At 39.6% G+C, this 22634-nt stretch overlaps 1 protein-coding gene across 3 annotated transcripts in view; it reads left to right on the top strand.

The window, feature by feature from the left end:
• myo6a (myosin VIa) overlaps positions 1–19923 on the top strand; it is a 98833-nt gene extending 78910 nt beyond the window's left edge. The window contains exons 28-35 of one of the 3 annotated variants that reach the window (XM_053478133.1): positions 3487–3644; positions 4348–4383; positions 4712–4747; positions 8421–8459; positions 9765–9868; positions 11134–11265; positions 17971–18189; positions 18485–19923. In XM_053478133.1, coding sequence (XP_053334108.1) covers positions 3487–3644; positions 4348–4383; positions 4712–4747; positions 8421–8459; positions 9765–9868; positions 11134–11265; positions 17971–18189; positions 18485–18684 — 924 coding nt within the window. In that variant the 3' untranslated portion in view covers positions 18685–19923. The remainder of the gene's footprint in view (positions 1–3486; positions 3645–4347; positions 4384–4711; positions 4748–8420; positions 8460–9764; positions 9869–11133; positions 11266–17970; positions 18190–18484) is intronic. The other 2 variants (XM_053478115.1, XM_053478125.1) reach the window with 2 other exon arrangements.
• The last annotated feature ends 2711 nt before the right edge of the window (positions 19924–22634 follow it).

Raw genomic sequence — 22634 nt, 5'->3', positions numbered from 1 at the left:
CTACTTTGTGCAATGCACCAGTTTCGCTAGCAGCTCCAAAACACCTTCACTACCATCATCACCATCCTTACGACCTCTACCATCACCACCAACTCCACCGTAATCCTCACTTCCACAATCACCTCCAAAATCACCTCCACCATAATCACCTCCTTCATAATCACCACCTCCACCATAATGACCACCTCCACCAGAATCACCACCTTCACAACTACCTCCACAATCACCTTCACCATAATCCATAAACCACCTCCAATGCCTCCTCTGCTACCACCACATTCACCATCACCCAATCCCCCACCACCCCAACCCCCACAACCCCCACATCCACCACCATCTCCACCAACACCACCAATACTACCAATCCCATGACCAACATCACCAACAATACCACCTCCATCATGATCTCCACCACCACCATCACTATCACTAACTTCACCAGCTCCACCGCTTCTACCACCATCACCACAACCACCATCATGCTTAACCGTTGGTGTCCTTAGGTTTCAACACATTATCATTACTCCTCCATGGTTAACATGGTTACAGTTTTCCTCCAGAACACTTTTTCTGCTTTTTCAGCTGCAAATTTTAGTCACTGCAAAAGTTGTCGCTTTTGGAGTGCAGGCTTTTTGTACCTGCCTAAAGTTGTTCCAGCAGCTTCCAGTTAATAACCTGGTTAGATCGCAAAAACTTCAAATAAGGTCAAGGTCAAAAAGAGTTTTTTCCCCCTTTCTTACCTTCCTTAATATTTGAAGATTATTTAAAGAGTATTTGAGGCATACAAACTAGGGGAGTGGTGACTCAAACGAAGCCGCTGGAAGCAGGGCATCTTTAGTATCGGTCCCAAGCCAGGATAAAAAAGGAAGGCTTGGATCAGGGATAGGCATAAAAAGCCCATGCCAATGCTGTTGCAACGTCGTAACAGGAGCAGCTAAAAGAATAACATTTAAGGCCTACAAATGAATACCAAGAAGGACTTCTGCTATCTATTTTTCCCATGTGTTATTCTAAAGTAGAGCTAATGGTTAATATGTGTCCTAGCATGAAGTCTGGTGAAATGATGAAAAGTGAATATTGAAGGTTTTTGAGCCCCTACATTAAGGCATCTTTGATTAATGCTAGAAAGTGTAATCATGCGCACTCTAACGAGCATCTAAATGAGAACATTTACGTGCATTGGGAGCTGAGTATCTTTTGGATCATTTTCATTTATTAGAAAGACTCCAGATGAATTTAGCCTTTGTAGCACTTAGGATGGATTATAGGTAAATGATTGTATTTGCAATGACCATAAGTCAGCGCTTTGCACTTTAGGCTGTTAGATCGAGTAGGCTTTTTCCTTCCTTTTTTTTCCCTTTTTTTAAACTCTACTTTTTTCCTGGGCGTTGATACATTACTAGACAGTGTTAGAGATTCAGTAAAGGTGAAAAAAATGGAGTGAGGTGAAAAGATGGCAGACTTTGCTTGTTCTTTAAACATTAATCATTCAGGCATTGGAACGATTCTAAAGAACAAGAAAAGATTATGGAACATGTTAGATTTGTCCTGTGTATAGCCAATTGTGTTAGTATCCTGGTACCTAGACAATGTTAGTTGGACTTGCAAACAAATTTGACTTACGAACCAGCTCTCGGAACAAAACCCGTTCGTATGTTGGAGACTGTTTAACCGAATAAGAATAAATCGCTGGAATACTCCATAAAACAAATGCAAAATGATATAAGTAGTTCTTGCAGAAGAGGTTTATTAGAAGGGTTGCCAGGTTTTTGCAAAATCATCCAATAAACAGATATTTACAAACAGATTTGCACCCTGATGCAAGGTGGCAGAACATTAAAAGCCAGATGTAAATTGATACCAAAATGGAGATGGACAGATAGTGACACCAAAGGCCAATGTATAAAGTCTTTATTTTACAGTGCAACGAAAATATGTAGAGAAGTTCTCCTAGAGCTCAGAGCTGAGGCATGAGAGAGGGTGGGGTGGTGTGTGGCAGAGAACCGAGGATGATTGTTTTTTTTTTTTTTCCAGCTTGGAAGGTCACCCTGTCTAAAGTTCGGCCATAGACTTTCTCAAAATATAATAAGATGTCCACTCGTTCATTCTTTCACACACTGCTTACCTCATCCATTTTCCCCCCCTAATTGGTTTAGTCAGGATAATTTATGAACCAAGCATTTAAGGTAGAGTGGAGTTAGTGGTTCTCTCTCTCTCTCTCTCTCTCTCTCTCTCTCTCTTTTACTCTTGTTTACGCTCCCTCTCTTTCTCTTACTCACTCACACACATGGATGATGATGATGATGATGATGATATGTTGTGCATCTGCGTGATGACATTAGTTATTATGTAGCTTCCTCCCATGAGTTATGCTGCCCTGGACAGCCGAGTCAGATGGAAATGTCTCTCCGAGTTTGATAAATCTACAGCTGCTGCAGTTCATTTTTCAGCAGAACGAACAGGAGCTGTATGATGAGGAACACACCACCCCATACATTCTCAGCCCTTTTACAGCCTGCGGCAAAGTTTCCGAGCTCTCGCATCCTGTCGTTCTTGTTTTTCTTGCTGTCCAGCGTCCCACATACTGTAGAAACCCCCGGTGAGGGCTGCATATTGTCCAATCGTAGCAACTGGCGTGCTTAGCAACCTGTGGGTTTGTGGTGGAGGTTGGACAGCCGCAAAGTTTTATGCAACGTTACAAAATGTCAGGCTGATAAAGATTAAGAAAATGTAAAGGTATATAGTGCCTTAGATCTGTGCGCTGCTGACTGGTCACAAGGTGTGACTGTAGGTCCAGCTGCAAGGTTCTTACGAGGGGAGTTCAAGTCAAACTGGGACTTTTTATTGTGCAGAATAACAGAACACTCTATATAATCCCCTGCTACACTAATGCACTTATCCCAGTGTTTCACTAGTGCTTGGACACCATCAAGGTAGAAAGTTTTCTTAGTATGGCAGAGCCATGATCAGACTGCCTGCTTCACGTCTGAAACACTGGCCTCCCAGGAACTCGCAAAGTTAGGACTGTATAAGGACTGTGGGAATAAGTCTCAGCTGGGTTCCTTTAAAGTGCAAATGGTGCTGATAAATGATGTCTACAGTTTCCACAGTCAGATGTTTCTCTTCCTCAAGCTGGTGATCCGTTAGTTATGATTTTTTTAAGGATCAGGCGTGTCACTCGCTGAATGTTCACAGGAACAACCTCAGTGGGCTCCAAGCCACCTCGGCTAGGATCATCGATCACAGATGTACGGCCCTCTTTGAAATGTTTTCAAACCTGGATGAAGCTTTAGGATGGACGGCCTTTCTGTTTTCATACTCAAAAAACGTGCTTTTCTTGTGCCATAACATGCTACAGTTTATTAACAGCAATAAAATTAAAATATTCATGCTGCTTTTAAAAGCTATTCATCTTTAGGAGTATTTTAATAAAACAGCATGTGCCAGCATGTTATATTCTTTACGGACTGTGTATTCGTTCTGTAGGAGGACATGGAGCGACAGCTACAGGCCGAGCAAGAGGAACAAGTGGCTCGGCAGGCCATTCTCGAGCAGGAGAGGCGGGACCGAGAGCTGGCACTGCGAATCGCTCAGAATGAGACGGAGCTCATCCCCGAGGACACGGGAGATGGCGGAATACGCAGGTACATATACATACACATACACACACTTTTTCTTTGAGAAAGTGAATGAAATCGAGAAGGCTTAATGTAATAATAACCTTTTATTGTTTTACGGAGCGCCGAGCAAAATCTGTTATTTTAATTAAAAGAAAGAAATCAAAGACTAATATTGTTGAAGATGTATTAAGGGTGTTTAAATGAAATTGAGGCGAGAGGCCACGGTCATAATTGTTTTTATGCGTACAGTAGGTTATTGCATACTTTAACCTTTTTATGCATATTTTTCTTTTAGAGTTCCTCTTGGTATTTATATGAAATAGTTTGATGTGTGAATACATTTTTTTATTATTAGTATTAATTTCTGACTATTAGTATTAAAAATAAAATAGATTGGTCATGAGGCAAAAAAGTGTGTATGCATGTGTATGTGTGTGGATATTTATATTTGATCTTTGGCAAGTTCTTGTTGTATAAGACAAGAAAAACCACATGGTTGTACGACAGTGAAGTGAGTCTGTTACAGGAAGTACCCCTTGGCTTTCTCATTATAATCAGCTTGTACATTGTGTATTTTCTCAATGTGAACATTTTATAGCCGTGAACAGGATCACGCTTGTCCTCAGGAGCTCGCTGGTGCGAACGGGCTGTCGTCTCCCCTGAAGAACTTCTCCTGACATTGTTTTAACCCCTTCTTCTTCTCTTTTTTTTTATTTCTTCCTCTCAGTAATGGCAGCTTCCCATCATCTCCTGAGAGATCAGCGTAAGATAAACGCCCTTCGACTCGACCTGATCTGTCCCTAATCTGACCTAATAAATCCCATTTCCCAGCATGCATCACCAATCTGTTCATCAAGCACGCCTGTGAGATTCTTCTCACTAACACATGTCTATTAACATCACAGATGTTTACCTGTTAAACATCATTATGATTCTAATTCGAGTAGATTTGTTTCACCTTTCCTTTGCGTTAATAGCAAAAAAACTAAAATCTGGTTCTCCCGGGGAGAAGCAATCAATCTTCTCCCAGCTCGGTCAGATTCTCTCCGTCGAAGCTTTTTTTATTTAACCATGTTTTCTGTTTTCCGCAGATTTCCCGCGCCGCAAAAACTTAAAGGTTTGACCATGTAGGTTACGAGCTCATTATATTATTTATCTCTTCTGTTGCTTCAATATGATACAGTGTAAATACACAAAACTCGAGTGCACTGGAAGCCAGATTGCACTAGTGTGCAGTGTTAGCACACACACACACACACACACACACACACATGCTCACACTCACACTGTAGCATCTGCCAGACAAGATATCATGAAGGATCGTACAGAGACACATTGCTCTGCATAACAGAGCTTCACACAACCTTACTGAACATAAGGAATACACACACACACACACTCGCGCACACACACATTAGCATAAAGCAGGCTTTTCTAGAGCACAGCATTATAAATGTTTGGAGAGTTATCACACACACTACAACACAATATTTCCTTTTTTGTTGCTGCTGTTTGGCTAAATTGAGTTAGTTAGTTGGTTAGTTGGTTGATTAATTAGTTAGTTTGGTTAGTTGGTTGGTTAATTAGTTAGTTTGGTTAGTTGGTTGGTTAATTAGTTAGTTTGGTTAGTTGGTTGGTTAGTTAGTTAGCTAGTTAGTTAGTAGGTTGGTTAGGTTAGTAAGCTAGTTTGGTTTAGTTACATGCGGACCTATTTTCTGCTGTCAATGTTTGACTAAGTGCTACATTTCTTATGCGTTTATACAGTTAGAGTATTTCGTTTGCTAGGTAGGTAGGTATGTACAATAGTTATTAAGTTAGGTATTTTTGTTTACATGCAAAGCGGTTCTGCTTCTGATCTTTGACTAAACCATACATTTGTCATGAGTTTTATTCAGCTAGTTAGTTATGTAGTTGGTTAGTTATTTTTTTTTGTTACAAGCAGAACTTTTTTTGCTGTCGACATTTGGTGGAATTGTACATTAAATAAACATCTGTTTGTTTAGTTAGTTAAATTTTAGTTATTTATACAATTAGTTAGGTTGTTGGTTAGTTGTTTGTTTAAGTAATCATTCTCCTTTCTTGTAAATTGTTAGTGCTATATTGGCCTTTACGGATTTACTGTTTAATATTTTTTTTTCTGTGTGTCAAAAGCTCCAGAAAGAGCATACAATATTTTACAATCTAAAATTATAGAATTTCAACCTAATAGGTTAGGTGAAAAAGAACTACTTATGATAAACTTTAAAATATGTGGTATGAGTGTGACATCACAAAGGAATTCAATGCTAATTTGTTAAAATACATTCTATGCCATTTAGTTATCATTTCACCATATGCAAAAAAGTTATATCCTATACATGCATGAGATTTTAGATGAACACACAAAGAAACTTTGTGTTTTTGAAACTTTTACACAGGTTTTGCAAATGTTTACACATGCAACAGTAAAAATGTGGAAAATGGATAAATGAAGCCCATTATAAGGAACAAAAGGATTAAAAGCTTCTCTAATCTTTGCACAACCTATTAAATTGTTAGGGCTAGACCTACAAAAAAAATAACTTGACCCGTCTCAATTATCTTAATGACACACAGGCACAGGGATGGGATTCTACATCAGACTTTAAATCACATTTTAACGTTAATCTCGACACACATGGCACGAACACACTACGTTACACACACTCTGACTCTAAAGGGTAGCCCCGCTGTGCACCCCAGTGTCTGTTTGACTAATGTGCTGTATCATCATTAATATAGGATTACACTTACATAGCGCTAGACCTCCAGAGCTGCTAACACTGCGTGACTGGTGAGGTGTAACGCACTCGCTCTCTCTCTCTCTCGCTCTCTCTCTCTCTCTTTCTCTCTCCCTCTCTCTCTCGTACTCTCTCTCTCTCTCTCTCTCTCTCTCTCAGATCTCTGCTCGCTAAGATAATGCCATCACTTCTTCATAAATAAAAGAACAGGATTAGGGAGTGATGAATGTAGAGGCACACTCTTCACCACACTCGCACATCGCTGCTCGTCTTGCGCTCTGCTAGAATTCAATGTTCTGTTAAAGAGAACGAGAACTGCGTTGTCCGTTATAGGGATGTGACCCTCATTCAAGAGGTTGAAAAAAATAATAATGCGTAGGCTGCGTGTGCTTTGTTCCACAATACATAGAAATACTTGTTAAAACTGATTATTTCAAAATGAAATACATTTTTATTTTTCGGAGTATAGGTAGAATTACAGTTAAAATAAAAAAGGCCACTGTTGGTATGGGGTGTATCGATTTGGGGCATTGGCGAATAGCAGGTCTCTCGCCTACCAAGCTTAACCCAATGCCCAAAGAGCTGTGCCACTGGATGCAATGCTGCTCCAAAGCCTGAATAAAATAGGAGAGTGTTTTGTCAGGAGAGGTTTCCGGCGTAAAACCTGTGCCAAGTTGTGCGGATCAGATGGGAAGTCCTCTGTGGTGACCCCTTAACGGGAACAGCCTAAAGTGACTAACAACATTTAAAAATCGGTCTAAGGAATAAAGTAACTGGCAGAGGTGTGTAGTTTTTTTGAAAAGTAAACTTTTTGAAAAAAAATTATTTCCTAGAGTAGTTTTACTGCAGCATACTTTTGACTTTTATTCGAGTAGATTTGTGAAGAAGAAACGCTGCTCTTACTCCGCTATATTCGGCTTCACTCGACTCGATACTTTTCTTACCATTTATTCTACACATTAGATATTCTTTATTTTTGCCAGAGAAATGCAGCTGGTGGATCTACTGTACCATGTGACTGTGTTTCACCAATCAGGCGTAGCAACAATAATCACATGACTCCATTTGACCAATCAGCTACAATAACAATAGAAGGGGGTGGGGGGGGGGTAGTTAGTTGTCGTGTTGTCGGTTAGTTTAGCTGTTTTATTTAATGTTGCAGTTAAAATATATAATTAGCAAATAAGATAAAGGCTAAAAAATATAAGTTTCTTACATTTGTTTTGCTGGTAAAGTGAGACCTCTTGTACATACTGTATGTTCTAATGTTCTTCAAATCTGCTGAGTCATTTGCAGGGCAACTGAATATACAGTATACATACAGTCTGTCTTACACTGGAGATAGTTTACACTGTTCAAACACACATATGTTACCTACAGTAGGGGTTTGTTTCAAAAGCTTTATGTTGTGAAAAAAGTGAGATTAGGAATTTTGTGTTTCTTGTTTCTTAATTTGCTATTTTGTAAAGATATTTAGTTTTATTAATTTATTCTATAAAAATTCTATTTCATTTATTTTATTTTTTGGAAATGTCAGATTTTGTACATTATTTCATCATTTTGTCTGGCTGCTTACATAATTACAAAACAATAATAAATCGGACATTATGATACATTTTTACTCTTACTTGAATAATATTTTGGATGATCACTTTTACTTCTACTTGAGTAATATTATTTTGAGGTATAGCTACTCTTACTTGAGTAAAAGTTTTGGCTTACTCTACCCACCGCTAGTAACTGGGTTGCTCATCATGGTTCATACTAACACTCAAATTATTGATGGATTAATAGCAAAATTTCACACTTCGGTATTCAAAAGAAAAAAAGCATGATGTTCAGTATTTACAGTAAGAATATTTAGAAAGGCAGGTTATTAGTTTTGAAAGAAAGCAAGATTTTTAAATAAAAAAAATGTTTTTTTCCAAATACCCAGTTAGACACTCTGAATTGGATGATGTAAAGTACAGTATACTGTTCACACTGAGTATAGCTAATGAATAATATTCTAACCAGTGTACATGTGTTTCATGCAATACAGGGAAGAAATGGCCCAGGAAATGTCCGAGCTTCTGGCTAGGTGGGTCGAGAGCCGCTCAGTTCGCCTCAGTCGACTCTCATTGCGACGATCGCCAAGAAACTCATAAAGAGTTGATTAGTTTAGAAATTAATCAGAAATTAATCAATTAATTAATTGATGCTTGATGCAATGAATGAATGAATACATTGATGAAGTAATCGATCAATCTGTTTGTCGTGCTTGATTAAACAGTGTTGTGATACCTGGGGAAGGAATGTCACTGTGCGTCATGTGCATGTTATAATTATTCACAGTGAGTCCTTTCTCATTAGTATGAGTTACCGGTTCCTTCTGGATAATCAATCCGCCTGCATGTTATTATTTTTATTATTTATTTTTAATTATCTATGATTTATTATATCATCATGATCACTGAATTTGACAGACAGGTCATGTCATTACTGGAAATAAATGAATGACTAGGGTCATATGTAACATACAGTACAGCGGAGTAACTCTTACCACCGCAGAGTTGTTCATCTTCAACACTTCCTCAATCTAACCGGTCAGAATCAGGAAATCGAACTTGATATTTCATGATTATATTACACCATCTGATAAAAAAAAAAAAAAATCTAGTTGTCTCCTTTACTTCCCCTGAAAAGAAGAAGATGAGGACGAGGCACACCGTATTGATTCTGGGGGTGTCCATAATGACAGAGCTCTACTATTTCCTGCCTCGCTGTGCCAGGGAACTGAAAGTAGATATTTTTCAGCCTGTTTAGAGATACAGTGACTGGATGACATTAACAAGTCGGCTGCGGCGTTAATCCCCTGAGCTAAAAGGCTTCGGTGGGCTGCCAGTAAAGTCTGGCGCAGGATCAGCCAGGGCATGGAGGTGCGCCAGGGCACCGTCTCCTCTCTCTCTTACACGTCTCAAGTTTAACAGATCTTTAAATAGCCATTAAAGTGTTAGGCCCAGTTTACAGAGCGGCAGATGTGATCCCGCGAAGCGTTTAGAGGCCGGGCGGGTGTAGGCGGATACCGCGAGCCTATCATTTAAAGGTGTAAGAGGAAGAGAGGAAGGTGAGACCGATCAAGCCAAAGTGGGTCTTCTGCATGCTGCATCCCTTCTGTGCCGCAAATATTAATAATAATACTTCTATAATCATCACCCCTACTGTATGTTTACGCCTCACCCTGTTAGATACCAGCTTAATTGATCCCGACTAACCTTTTGTTTTTTCCTCTAGCCTTACCTACATCCCCAGTGACAGTTCTTTATCAGTAGGAAACCTCGAAGTGCTGTTTCTAAACTCATTGTGATCTTTTCTCGTCCTCTCTTACTCGTGATGGTGATGACAGAGGTCGGCAATCGCAGTCCACGAAGGCTGCACCAAGCACCAAGAAGCACGATCTTAGCAAGTGGAAGTACGCCGAGCTCCGAGACGCCATCAACACTTCCTGCGGTAAGACATTTCTACATTTCTACCTCGGGCCATGATAGTAGCTCGTTAAATAGGAGATTTTGTTGTTTATCCAGAAATGAGAGCTAATTCCTTGAGTGGGTGTTTTATTCTAAACGAGCACAGTCGCTTCAGGATCTCGACTCCTATGCATAGGATAGCTTAGGATATTTAAAGATTTGTTCGACTCTGAATCGGTGAATCGACTTTTTATGGATTTGGCGTGAATCTGATCCGAATGCACGACGGCGAATCGGCGCTTGAGATATATTTACATAATATTTGCTAGGAGAATTAAACAGTGTTTCTTTTTGTAAACATATAAACGTGGCGGTTATCAAATTGATTCAAGCGATTCAATGAATGAGTTCCAGAGGAGATTTTTTCTGTTTCTGACGTACACCTTTGTTTTCAGTGGAACATATTATAGATTTTATTATTAATCATAATTAATTTTTTTGACCTATTGAGCCGTTCCAAATGTATAAATTGTGAAGCTTAGAAGCATAAGAAACTGCCATGTTTTTTTGCTCATTGCTTTTTATTTAAAGCACCGAAGAAACTAAAGTTGGATTAGCGTCTTTATTTGTAACTGGTACCAAAATATGGTGCTAAAAAGTCTCTCACTTACGTAGGTGTCCGTAAATGTTTGGAATTTGAATCTTTTAATGATCTTAGTTATCATTCAGATGAAACTTGGCCAGTTTATAATAAAAAATAAAAAAAACATAAACCTAAAAAAGTGTATTATTCTAAAACGCAAAATTGGTAAGATATAGCAACATGAATTTTACATGGTTACGGACACTACAAATTTTTTTGGGGGGGAAATACATAATTTTGCATGGAATGTTTTAATTTAAACAAGATTCATACAGGTCATATGCTTCTAGAAATATGAATAATGTGCATTTTAAATTATTATTGTTTGAAGTGAGATAGTATAACTGAAAATCTTTTTTATTTTAAGACACAAAAATGCAACTTTTAGGGAAGTCAAATTAATCACTTCCATGTTGCATAAACTTCAGAAGTAGCTTCTTCGGCACACTTCTTTTGGCACTGATACTGTGTTTTGGCCGATAACGTTATCAGGATTTTGCAGTCTTTTGGCCAAATTTTGGGACACTGAAAAGTCTCTCTCTCTCTCTCTCTCTCTCTCTCTCTATATATATATATATATATATATCCCCACCCTTCTTCTTCTCCTCCTTCCTCTTTTTACCACTTCGGTCCTCATCGCCTCTCTCATCTGCTTCTCCTGAAAGATATCGAGCTGTTGGAGGCATGCCGGGAGGAGTTCCACCGCAGGCTGAAGGTCTACCATGCCTGGAAATCGAAGAACAAGAAACGCAATGCCGAGACCGAGCAGAGGACTCCTAAATCCGTTACGGATTATGGTGAGAGCCGGGTCCTTACATTCCATACGCCCAGAGTACACACTGCATGAAATAGACACAAAGGTCAGGGTCGTTATGGCTCATGAAAATGATGTTGCTTGAAGGTACAAAAAAAAGCAAATGTTGATAAATCATCATAAAGGTTTTTACTGGTTAAACGTAAACAATGGTCTAAAACAAAGGGTTCTGAAAAATTAAGTCAATTATCAACATGTGCAGTTCCTTGATTGTCCACTGGGTCTTTAAAAGTGAGTCAATCCCCATAGAGCTCCATGTTAACATGTTTACAAGGTGATGAGAAAAAAAAAAATGGTTTTGGTCTTCATAGCTTAATTCATTAAAATTGTACGTAGAATGTGGGCGTGGTGTGGCCGATTTGAGTGACAGCTATATTGCGGGTGTCAAACCACTGCATCAACCTATTAACTGGAAACGATGTAGTTGAACTTATTACAAGAAGTGTAGGACGATGTAGAGGGTACGGATGATGACCTTCAAGTAAATGCAAAGTTACTTTAGGATATAAAGTAATGTTGGCTACCTTGGCATTTTAGCTAAGCTAGCTAGCTAGCGTGTGGTCACTTGGGTAAGTAGGCGTGTTCCAACCACCAGCCAGGTGCTGTTTGCTCCGCCCACATACCCATTTATGGATTAACCAGAAGGACTAAGGATGTCACTAGGTGTTTTTTATGACTTTTTTATATTATCATCAGTGCAGTTAAATGCTGAAGTGAGAACTCAAACGGTGTGTCAACTTGGCTCACAACCATAAACAGGCCGCTTGAAATAAACAGATCAGTGGCTTAAATGTGCTAAACTATAAATCTGTGCATTCATGTTTAAAAAGCAGAACACACTTAAAACTAAACTAAATAAATAAATAAATAAGCGCCCACAGGAGTCTCATGGTGTTGGAGTGGAGATGGAGTAAGCCTTCTTCATTACCATCATTGATTTCATGACTCTTGCTCGCTAACTGTGTTATCCGGGTCAGGGTCAACGCTTGATTATTTATTACAAGCTTATCAGATACATCAATAAAGCCTCGGTGGTGGAAAATTCGAAATAATACGGTCGGGGTTCCTTCAGGAACAGTGATTTATACAATAGCTATTGACTTAATCATTTTTTTTAAAACAGCCTCTTTCTGGCCTTAAACAAACTGCATTCGATTAGTTGCTAATTGATGTCTCTCAGCAGGCACTTAATAGCAAGTAAGTCTAGAATCTAATTTTGTTAGATCAGCGCTGAGAAATCTGAAGCTGGAAGCCTGCGACAAAGTTCAAAATCCACGGCTGCTGGTTGCATGCGGCACAGTTAATTGTTTTTCATTCGCCTCTATACTCGAACTGTTTGGCTTCGCCGAGGAAAAAATTCATCGCGCGGTGCGTGGGTATGTGTACATACAGCGTGTGTGTGTGTGTGTGGATGCGTATATAAGTGTGTCACGGCGTAATTACACACTCCTTTCATCTGCCAGTTTCCAAAATTAAGCGAGACCATCTGTCAACATAGCAGATGGTTCTCTTTGTATTTCTGTGCCCCAAACCCCCCCCCCTATCTGCACAAATGCACACAAACACAGAGCCAGGGCATTTTTTACTGTAATGTGTTCTTCATGTCGCACCAGAATACCGAGTGTACCACCTGCGGATCTTCATTTAAGGTAATAAAATTGGGATTTACACCTTCACTTCCTCTTCCAGTCCCGTCCCTGCTGTAGCTTTCTGTTATTGTGATAACGACGTGGAGGTTAAATCCTTCTAGACACTCGCCTCCTACTGTACGGTAGGTAAAAGGAATGACGAGAAATAGTCAGCATGTTCTCAAGTCTTTTATTATATAATACCTTATGTAACAGAAGCTTAAGGAAAATAAATAAATAAATAAATAAATAGATGATGATGTTTCATTAATTTATAATTACATTTAATGATGTTGATATCAGTGAAACAGGTTTGTTCCTGTTATCACTTACAGTATTGCAGTTAATAATTAATGATCGTTCTCCACAAGCCTCTTCTTTGTCCCCTCATTCTTGAAATAAAAAAAAAAAAAATGCAATCGCTGTGTTACTCGTCATACAGTATGAAGGCACAAGCATCCTGAAGATGTTCGAAAGACAGTTACAAAGGTCAGGAAGCTTCACCTCATCAGCAATTACATTCATTATTATATTCAATTGTGGACCGTCTTTAATATGAACCTGTGATTTGCCTTGCAAATGGAGTGCGTGTCAGAGCTGCTGTTAAAGGAATTCAATCAATATTATCCAGCCAATTAGATTGTATAATTTATTTATACAGCGCTCTCCTATGGAATTATATAAATGTGTTCTTTCACAATGTAATTTTTTTCTTTAATTAAAAAAAGCAAGGCAACATGATGGCCTCGCACGTCCAGAGTCAAGTGAGTGTGTGTGTGTGTGTGTGTGTGTGTGTGTGTGTGTGTTTGGTGAGTTGGTGAGTTTCCTCCAAGTTACTCCGGTTTCCTCCCACAGTCCAAAGACATGCAGATTACTCGAATTGTTGTTTCCAAACTTGCCCATAGTGCACACCTCATCCAGGGTGCATCCTGCCTAGTGCCTGAGTCCCCTGCTACAGGCTCTAGGTCTCCTGCAAACCTGTACAGGGTAAGCGGTGTAAGTGAGTAAAAAAAATCAAGATTTTCAAGCTGTTCAAGATTTTGTTTTTGTTTTTTATTTCTCAAAAATTAATTATTAATAAAAGAAAACACAATTGTGTCAGATATGATGTTTGCAGATGACAGTGTGCTTTGTAGCGAGAGCAGGAAACAGGTGGAGAAAAATCTAGAGAGATGGAGGTATGCTCTGGAAAGCAGAGGAATTAAGGTTAGCTGTAGCGAGACAGAATACATGTGTGTAAATGAGAGGAACCCAAGAGGAACAGTAAGGCTACAGGGAGCAGAGGTGAAGAAGGTGCAGGACTTTAAGTACTTAAGGTCAACGGTCCAGAGCAACGGAGAGTGTGGAAAGGAGGTGAAGAGGCGGGTACAGGCAGGTTGGAATGGGTGGAGAAAAGTGTCAGGTGTGTTGTGCGATAAAAGAGTATCAGCGAGAATGAAAGGAAAGGTGTACAGGACAGTGGTGAGACCAGTGATGCTCTACAGCTTAGAGACAGTGGCGCTGAAGAAAAGACAGGAGGCAGAGTTGGAGGTAGCAAAGCTAAAGATGTTGAGGTTCTCCTTGGGAGTGACAAGGATAAATAGGATCAAGAATGAGTTTATCAGAGGGACAACCCATGTTAGATGTTTTGGAGATAAAGTCAGAGAGGCCAGATTGAGGTGGTTTGGACATGTTCAGAGGAGAGATGGTGAATATATTGGTAGAAGGATGCTGAGGTTGGAACTGCCAGGCAGGAGGTCTAGAGGAAGACCAAAGAGGAGATTTATGGATGCAGTGAGAGAGGACATGAAGTTAGTTGGTGTGAGAGAAGAGGGTGCAGAGGATAGGGTTAGATGGAGGCAGATAATTCGCTGTGGTGACCCCTGAAAGGGAAAAAATATTGGACTTTGGAGGGATGGAAAAAGGTCATGTGATCTGACGGGTCCAGACACACCCTCTTCCAGAGTCATGATAAAAAGGGAAGCACATGAAGCGATGCACCCATCATGCATAGTGTTCACTATCCAAGTCTCTGGAGGCAGCGTTATGATCTGGGGTTACTTCAGTTGGTCAGGTCCAGACTCGGCAACGTTACTGTATGTGACAATAAAATGAAGTCAGAAGACGACCTGAATGTACTGAGTGAGTTACCAGGTTATCTATGGACTTCTTTATGGAACGACACAGTCATATTCCTGGCTACGCACATTCTCCTAATAATAAACATTATTATCATATCCTAATTACTTCAGTACTACCTAATGTTGACTTCATTATCGTTGTAATTATAGTCCTTTGTGTGTTATGGATTATGGTCCGTGTTGCCTTTAATCAGCAAGAGCAAATGTTGCTCGAGTGACAGCCTTGTTTAAGCAATATCATCTGGCAAATTTGTATTAGAGTCTCATAGCTGGTTGAATAAAACCAGCTCTTATGAGTGGACAGGGTTTTATGAGCCTCTAGCTGTGCTTCTGTGCTGGGAGTCGCCATGGTGATGATGCATGGTGAGGATGCAGGGGCTGAACTTATTTTTTTTTTTCAACACAGCAGTTATGTTTATGCGTGCTCAGCACACACAATAGGGACAGTTTTATAGCTGTTATTATCACATCCATGTTTAAAAAAAAAGAAAAGAGGAAGGCGGACAGAGACAGCTAGACAGATAATCATGGACTTTAGAGACATAGTATTTCTGAATACCATGGCATCGATGCTACTTTTAGATATCCACAAGCATGTATGGATTTTTAGGGTGAAAAAACGATGTAGCAGCAACAGGTAGCCACGGATGATACGGTCATACTGTACAGTATATCGTCTGCAAAAGGTCCTCCTCCATCTGTAATTCAACACCATGGTGAGAATCACCTTTCTTTGATTTCTCAAGCACATTTAACACTGTAGAACCCCTCCTACTGAGACAAAAGATGGACAAAATGCAAGAGAGGACACGTCCATGGTCTCCTGGGACACTGGCTTCCTCTCGGACAGACCCCGGTTTGAGCAGCACCACGGGGGAGCTGTGATCTCCCCCTTCATCTTTACCCTGTACACTTCCATCCTCATCACTTCCTGGTGACTTTGTGATTGTCGGGAGCATCAGGGATGGACGAGAAGAATAGGAAGACATGGACCTGGTCAGCAGTGAAGTAGTGTTGGCGATACCATCTGCTTCTTAAAGTGGCCAAGACCAATGAGATGAGAAGAGGACTACAACCAACCATGAGCTGGTTGACGCCTGGAGATGTCTTGATATCCCTCTTGACAAGGTCAACTCGGAGGATTTGTTGGAGGAAACTCATACAGATACAGTACAAGCAACATGAGCGTAAAATGAAATCTAGAGCCGTGGGATGGCAAATACTTACTGTACCTCTACAAAATAATACATTTGTTTATTAAATAAGGTATGAACTTAATAGCATAGCATTTTCTATTTAAAGTTTTTAAATAGAAATAATTTAAATTCCATTTTTTCTGAGCTCTTTGTACCTTTTTACTAGACACTACACTCTGATTAGTGTCTCTCGTTCTGCTGATGTTAAAACACTCACAAAGATGATAAGATGAAAATTTCATGACGTGTGCCTCTTTCGTTTATACTGTAGGTGGTGCACGCCGTGTGATAAACGTGTGTAAGTGGATCCTTGGTGGTCGTTTAACAATTCTAACAGCTGGCTTCTTCTCCATAACCACACTGAACCAGTTTGTGCTCTTGTGATTTGCGTTCATTGTTTTTTCGCTGGCTTTTTGCTTAAAACAAAGCTGGTGGACTCTTAACGACTTGTTTTTTTCAGTGCAAGGTAGAGTACAGTTGTTATGCAAATGGCCGTGCTACATGAAACAGAGTTTGTTTGTTGAGAACATTTGGAAATCCGAACTGAAGATTTGAACTGAAGTTCTTTTAGAGGTTCAGATACTTTATACTGCATAAGTTACTGTACATCAAGGCGGCACGTGGCATAGTGGGGTGCCTCGCACCTTTAGGGTCCGGGCTCAATTCCTTGTGATGGATTGGCACCCTGTCCACAGTGTACCCCGCCTCATGCCCTAAGTCTCCTGGGAAAGGCTCCAGGTGCCCGCAACCCTGAATACAGGATAAAGCGGTATAGACGATGAGACTGCGATACATTTGATCAATTTTAATCCTAAAACTGTTTAAACAGGAGACATACTGACGCATACTGTACGCTCCAAAGTGTTTACAATAATTATATTTTTGCTATATGTATTTCTTTTCACTTACAGAACATATTATATTATATAAAATAAATGACATTAGACTTAAACATTGTAAAACTATGTATTGTGGTCCCCTGGAGACCCCAGTTTGAGAACCCTGGCGTTAACATGTACAAAAACTTCCTCAAAATATTAGATGGTTTTCCAAGTTTAGATGTTCTCTGAAGATGTGGACTAACCTTAAAGCAGCAGGCCCTCTAAACTCCAAACTTTTTGTTGTTGTTGTTGTTGTTGTTGGAAGTCTCTGCTCTTTTCAGAACTGTGTTTATGAATATGCTAATGTGGCATTTTTATTCTTCTTGTCTGGTGAACAAACAAACGTAGAGTTTGTGCTGCTCGGTCCATGCAGAAGTGACCGATGCTGCACTTTCTCCCACTTCATCGGAACTGATCTTTATTACTGACTCAAATCAAATCAGTGATGGAGTGACTTATGGCACTTGACACTTCAATGCAGAGAGGAGACAGAAACTGGGACATGGCTTTGATAAACAGCTGACAGACAAAAAATAATATCAAAGTTTGCTAAGCTTTCCGCAAACGCTTTATTCGCCACACGGTGCGCATAACAATGCGACTGTTCTTTTCTTTTCAGCGTATGTTGCATTACTGTATATTATGCTTTGTAACCCCAAATGAGAAAGTAACCATAGCATTTATAAAAGGATTATTTAAATTCTCTAATAAAAACCCAGCCACTTTAACTGTTCAGATCACTAACGACTTGATTATTTGGCAGATCATAACACCAAACAGTATTCCTGTGCATACTGTAGTGATAACAAACCGCCGAAGCTCAAAGACTTGCAGTAACTTTCCCACTGTCCTGGTTCCTACAGCCCAGACCCACGCGGCTCCTCCAATCCCGGCCCGGCAACATGAGACGCAGTTGAACCAGCCGCAGCGGTACTTCCGGATTCCCTTCGTCCGCCCCGGCGATCAGTACAAAGATCCACAGAATAAGAAGAAGGGTTGGTGGTACGCGCACTTCGATGGGTCGTGGATCGCCAGGCAGATGGAGCTGCACCCTGATAAAAATCCCATTGTGCTTGTGGCTGGTGAGTACAACTCATTTTTAAAGGGTTTGCATTTGCGGCTCAGACTCAGACCGAATCATGCCTTGTGCCCGGCCACCTCATTTCCTTACATTAAATCTAATTAAAGAAATGGGAACATATGTTTACTGTGACTGGCTGCAAAAGATACAACTCGTTTGTTTATGTAACAACCTCATCAGCAGCAACCTCATTTCCCCTCTCAGCTAAAGATATTATAACAGTACTGTTATAGGTGACGTACTGTCCAGTATGAAGACGGCTTCTTCACTCTTGTTTCCTCTACACGTCTTTGTAGGCAAGGACGACATGGAGATGTGTGAGCTGAATTTGGAGGAGACCGGTCTGACCCGTAAGCGCGGAGCGGAAATCCTCGCCCGGCAGTTCGAGGAGATCTGGGAGCGCTGCGGAGGGGTCCAGTATCTTAGGAACGCCATCGAGAGCCGACAGGCGCGGCCCACCTTCGCCACTGCCATGCTGCAGAACCCGTTCAAGTAGACACGTTCAACCACACACTCGGTCGGTCAAGCGCTAAACCGCAGCCACGGGTAGACACACGCACACGCATTATATCTTCACTGTTAAAACCATGACCGTACTGTGTGAAAGGCACAACACACATAACAAGCTTTTTAAGTTGAAGCTAAGAATACATAGTTAGAATTTAGATAGTTAATTCACTTTAGACTTGTTTTTATTCAGATTTGGTCCTTCGCCCTCTTAATTAGTTCCCTCTCGCTTGGTTTTTGTTCTTTAAATCTGTCGCATTGATTTTCTGTGGTGCACTAGTATGGTTTGCGCCCCCCCCCTCCCTCCGCCCCCCACAACATTTTTCTTCAGGAAAATCCATAACTCCACAACTTTGAGGCCTTAATAACTGCAATCCTTTCAATATGAATCTCAGTGCACCATTTTGTATATTGTCAGATAAATATTGATAAGCAAGTGTTAATAATTCTGTCGTTTCTGTTTCCGCGACTGTATAGTTCTCACAGCTTCCTGAAAGACTTCTTTATATTTAAATGAAAATAGATTAGATGAAGAATTTCATTAACTCGGGTGGAAAAGAAAACTCACTTTCTTCCTCTTTAACTTAAACATTGCACATAAGTACAGTAATAGTTGTAATAATGATAACACTAGGTTTATATCGTCTGTTAATCATTTACATGGTAATGATAGCGTTTAGATGGTCGGTTACTGTTTACACTCGAGTACAAACCCGTGTCTAAATGATGCACTATATTTTCCTGATATTTTCTAGCATTCCTATATATATAAATATATAAATATATAAAACCTCTATCTTTAAGCTGTACCTGATGATCTTCCAGCTTCAACTGAATGTACAGAAATTTTTACACAACATACTTTAAGATGTAGAATTGAGGACTAAATTGTTTCACTGAATAATTTTTTTAAAATCATATTTCTTTTGTTGAAATCGTTCCTGAAGGATTAACATTTGTTTTGGAGAAAAAATACAACTATAATGTTGTGTCTACAGTAAATTATACATGTTTTTCTTTTGTCGTCGTTGTTGTTGTCAGTAAATGAAGTGTAACGAAATTTATGCAATACTGTAACTTTTTCAGTTGTGTTTGCCCTGGTTTTTGGTTGGACCAAATATGTATTCCACCAACAGCAAAAACGAAACTAATGACTTTAGGAATTTTGTACGAAGCTAAACAGTGTGCATGGCCTCACAAACTGGAATAAACTTCTTTTCATTGTCCATATCTTGTTACGGTCTATTATATAATAACATAACATATATTAAAACTACAGTGCTGATTTAAATGAAATTTTTTTTATTTGTCACATACACAAGCATACACAGTATGATATTAAGTGAAATGCTTATACGACTATTCATGACCTTGAAAAAGAAAAAAGAGATAAGAAGGCAAAATGCTAATAGGAACTAATAATAATAATAATAATAATAATAATAATAAATGATGATGAATAATAAATCTGTTTCAGAAGTTATTCAGATTAAGTTTTGTTTTTTTGTCACAGGTAATGTGTGTAATGTACACACATTTGTAACAAAAAGAGAAATGCCAGTAAGAGGGAAACGGTGAAAAACTTAGGGTTAGGGTTTAAGCTATTGTTATAATATATATATCGATCAGCTATAACATTAAAACTACCTACTTTACGTATTAGATTCCACTTCTGCCACCTTGGAGTGTGGCTCCATTGGACGTCTGTGGTGTCTGGCACCGGAACATTGGCAGCGGCTCCTGTGGGTGCTGTGGGTTGAGAGGTGTGGCCTCCAAGGATTGGACTGCTTCGTCTGGCGCATCCCATGAGTGCTCAATTGCATTGGGATCTGGAGAGTTTGGAGGGCGGGTGGGCAGCGTTGGCCTCTGGTCTTGCTTGGCTATCATGGTTAGCATTGGCGCTTTTTTGGCAATTTGTATTACCTTGACAGTGGGACTCGCAGACATACTGTACTATAGATGAGTCTTGGGTGCCAGTTTGCTGGGTGCCTTGATCTTTCAGGGGTCAGGGGTAGCTCAGTGATTAGGGACTAAAGTTCGGAAGGTTCCAGGTTCAAATCCCACAAGCACCAAGTTGTCCCTGTTGGGACCTGAGGAAGGCCCCAAAAAACGTAAGTTGCTCTGGATAAGAGCATCTGCCAAATGCCCTAAATATATAAATGATAATTGATTCACCTGGTGGTGGTGTTAATGTCATGGCTGATTGGATGTATATAAGGTCTCTCTTACAAACATAAGAGGTCGGACAAACTCTAAAATTTATGTAAATAATTTCTACTTTTTTTTCTCAAGTTTCTTCCTAATCAGTAATATAATTTGAAATAAAAACTGTTGTATTAAATTAGAAAATAATGCAAAATAGAAGGCTTTTCTGCTGTAAATCCTCAAAGCTTAATGAACGCATTAGGCCATAACAGACTCATTAGAACTTGTTAGGCAGGTCCAGAAGTGTCATTAAGAATAAGAACTCGAGAGCATAATAAATTCTCTGACTCTTCAAACGCTCAACACTCATGGGCTCCTCTATGCTGCTGAATGATTATCTGAAAAATGAAGCTGATTGATTCCTCAAAGCAGAGGAAGGAATTAAAATATAAAAAAAAACAAAGTGCTTCCTGATGACTGTTTCTGCTCTTCAAAATGTCACCAAGAAATGGCATTTAAGGTCAAATCTGAAGGATCATGTGAGACTTCCTCTTATACTCCTGTATTTTGTCCATACAGCACACAATTACTGAAGGGATTTATTTATGGTCATACCATCTGGTGTCACCCAAATGAGGATGGATTCTCTTTGAGTGTCATCTCCGGGAGTTTTTTCTTCACTACCTTCGTCAAGAAGAAATTGACATCATCATAAATAAAAAAAATTATGTATTATTTTTTTTTATTATCTACAGTATATCTGGAATTTCTGTAAAGCTGCTTTGTGACAATGTTCATTGTTAAAAAGCTCCATACAAATAGAATTAGATTGCACTGAAGTGCAAGAAAAGGCAAAGCTATTTTAAAAATAAAAAAAAAAAGAAAAGAAAAAAGTAGGAAGGAGGGGCGCTTTTATGGTGTCAAAGAGATTGAAGTTTTTTTTTTTTTATCATTTTGAAAAGCATTATTGTTTCACAGAAGTTCTCTAAATGTGCTTGAGACTCATGCACAGGGCTGTAAGTTAGTTTTATATATATACACCATAGATTATATAATTGCACCCTGATTTCGAATAATAATAGACCAGAGTTATTACTCTGCAGTCCGTGGTACATATCATCCGTCACCTCGGCGAACGCCTCCCTTATTGAGAGCGGAGGAAAGGCTGAAAGCTGTATAAATGCTTTTGATGGTTTCTTTCGGAATACGCTCCGTCCTCTAGCCGCTGTCCTGCCTCATATAATTAATTCCGTGACCCTGACCTGACGCACCGTGGACGTTTTCTTTTCTTTTTCCAACAATGACCTCTAAGTGAATCATTCGAATTGCTTCCTGTGTGCGTGTGTATATACATAGAGACGACATTTTTTTCTGGGCTGAGGGTATATGGCATATATAAGTCCCGCTCTCTTGTATCTTCCATTTCCATATTTAAGAAATGATGTCACTATGCAGATTGAAGCTTTTGAAGCACAACGGTCTTCCAGTGGCGTATTAAGAATTAGCAGCGGAAGTCATTAAGCGCAACAATGGAAGGCGCTGAGCTTCGAGCATTTCCCTGACTACAGCTAAAATGAATGAGATTTATTCATCTTACCGGGGGGTGGGGTAAAAGAAGGTACGGTTCTTTTCCCACGGATTCTGTTTTGGCTGAATTGACGATATTTACCCACTACACTGGAGTAATGCCTAGACTGATGCGGCCTGAGGCGTACATTTTGTTCAAAACATGTTGTTTGAGAATGTTGATGGGTATAAATACATCAGCTTAATACTCTGTTTTGGACAGACATA

Source organism: Clarias gariepinus, chromosome 2, assembly GCF_024256425.1.
Source record: "Clarias gariepinus isolate MV-2021 ecotype Netherlands chromosome 2, CGAR_prim_01v2, whole genome shotgun sequence".
Taxonomy (NCBI): domain Eukaryota; kingdom Metazoa; phylum Chordata; class Actinopteri; order Siluriformes; family Clariidae; genus Clarias; species Clarias gariepinus.
Note: the sequence above shows the minus strand (reverse complement) of the source record. Positions and strands in the feature narration are given on the sequence as shown.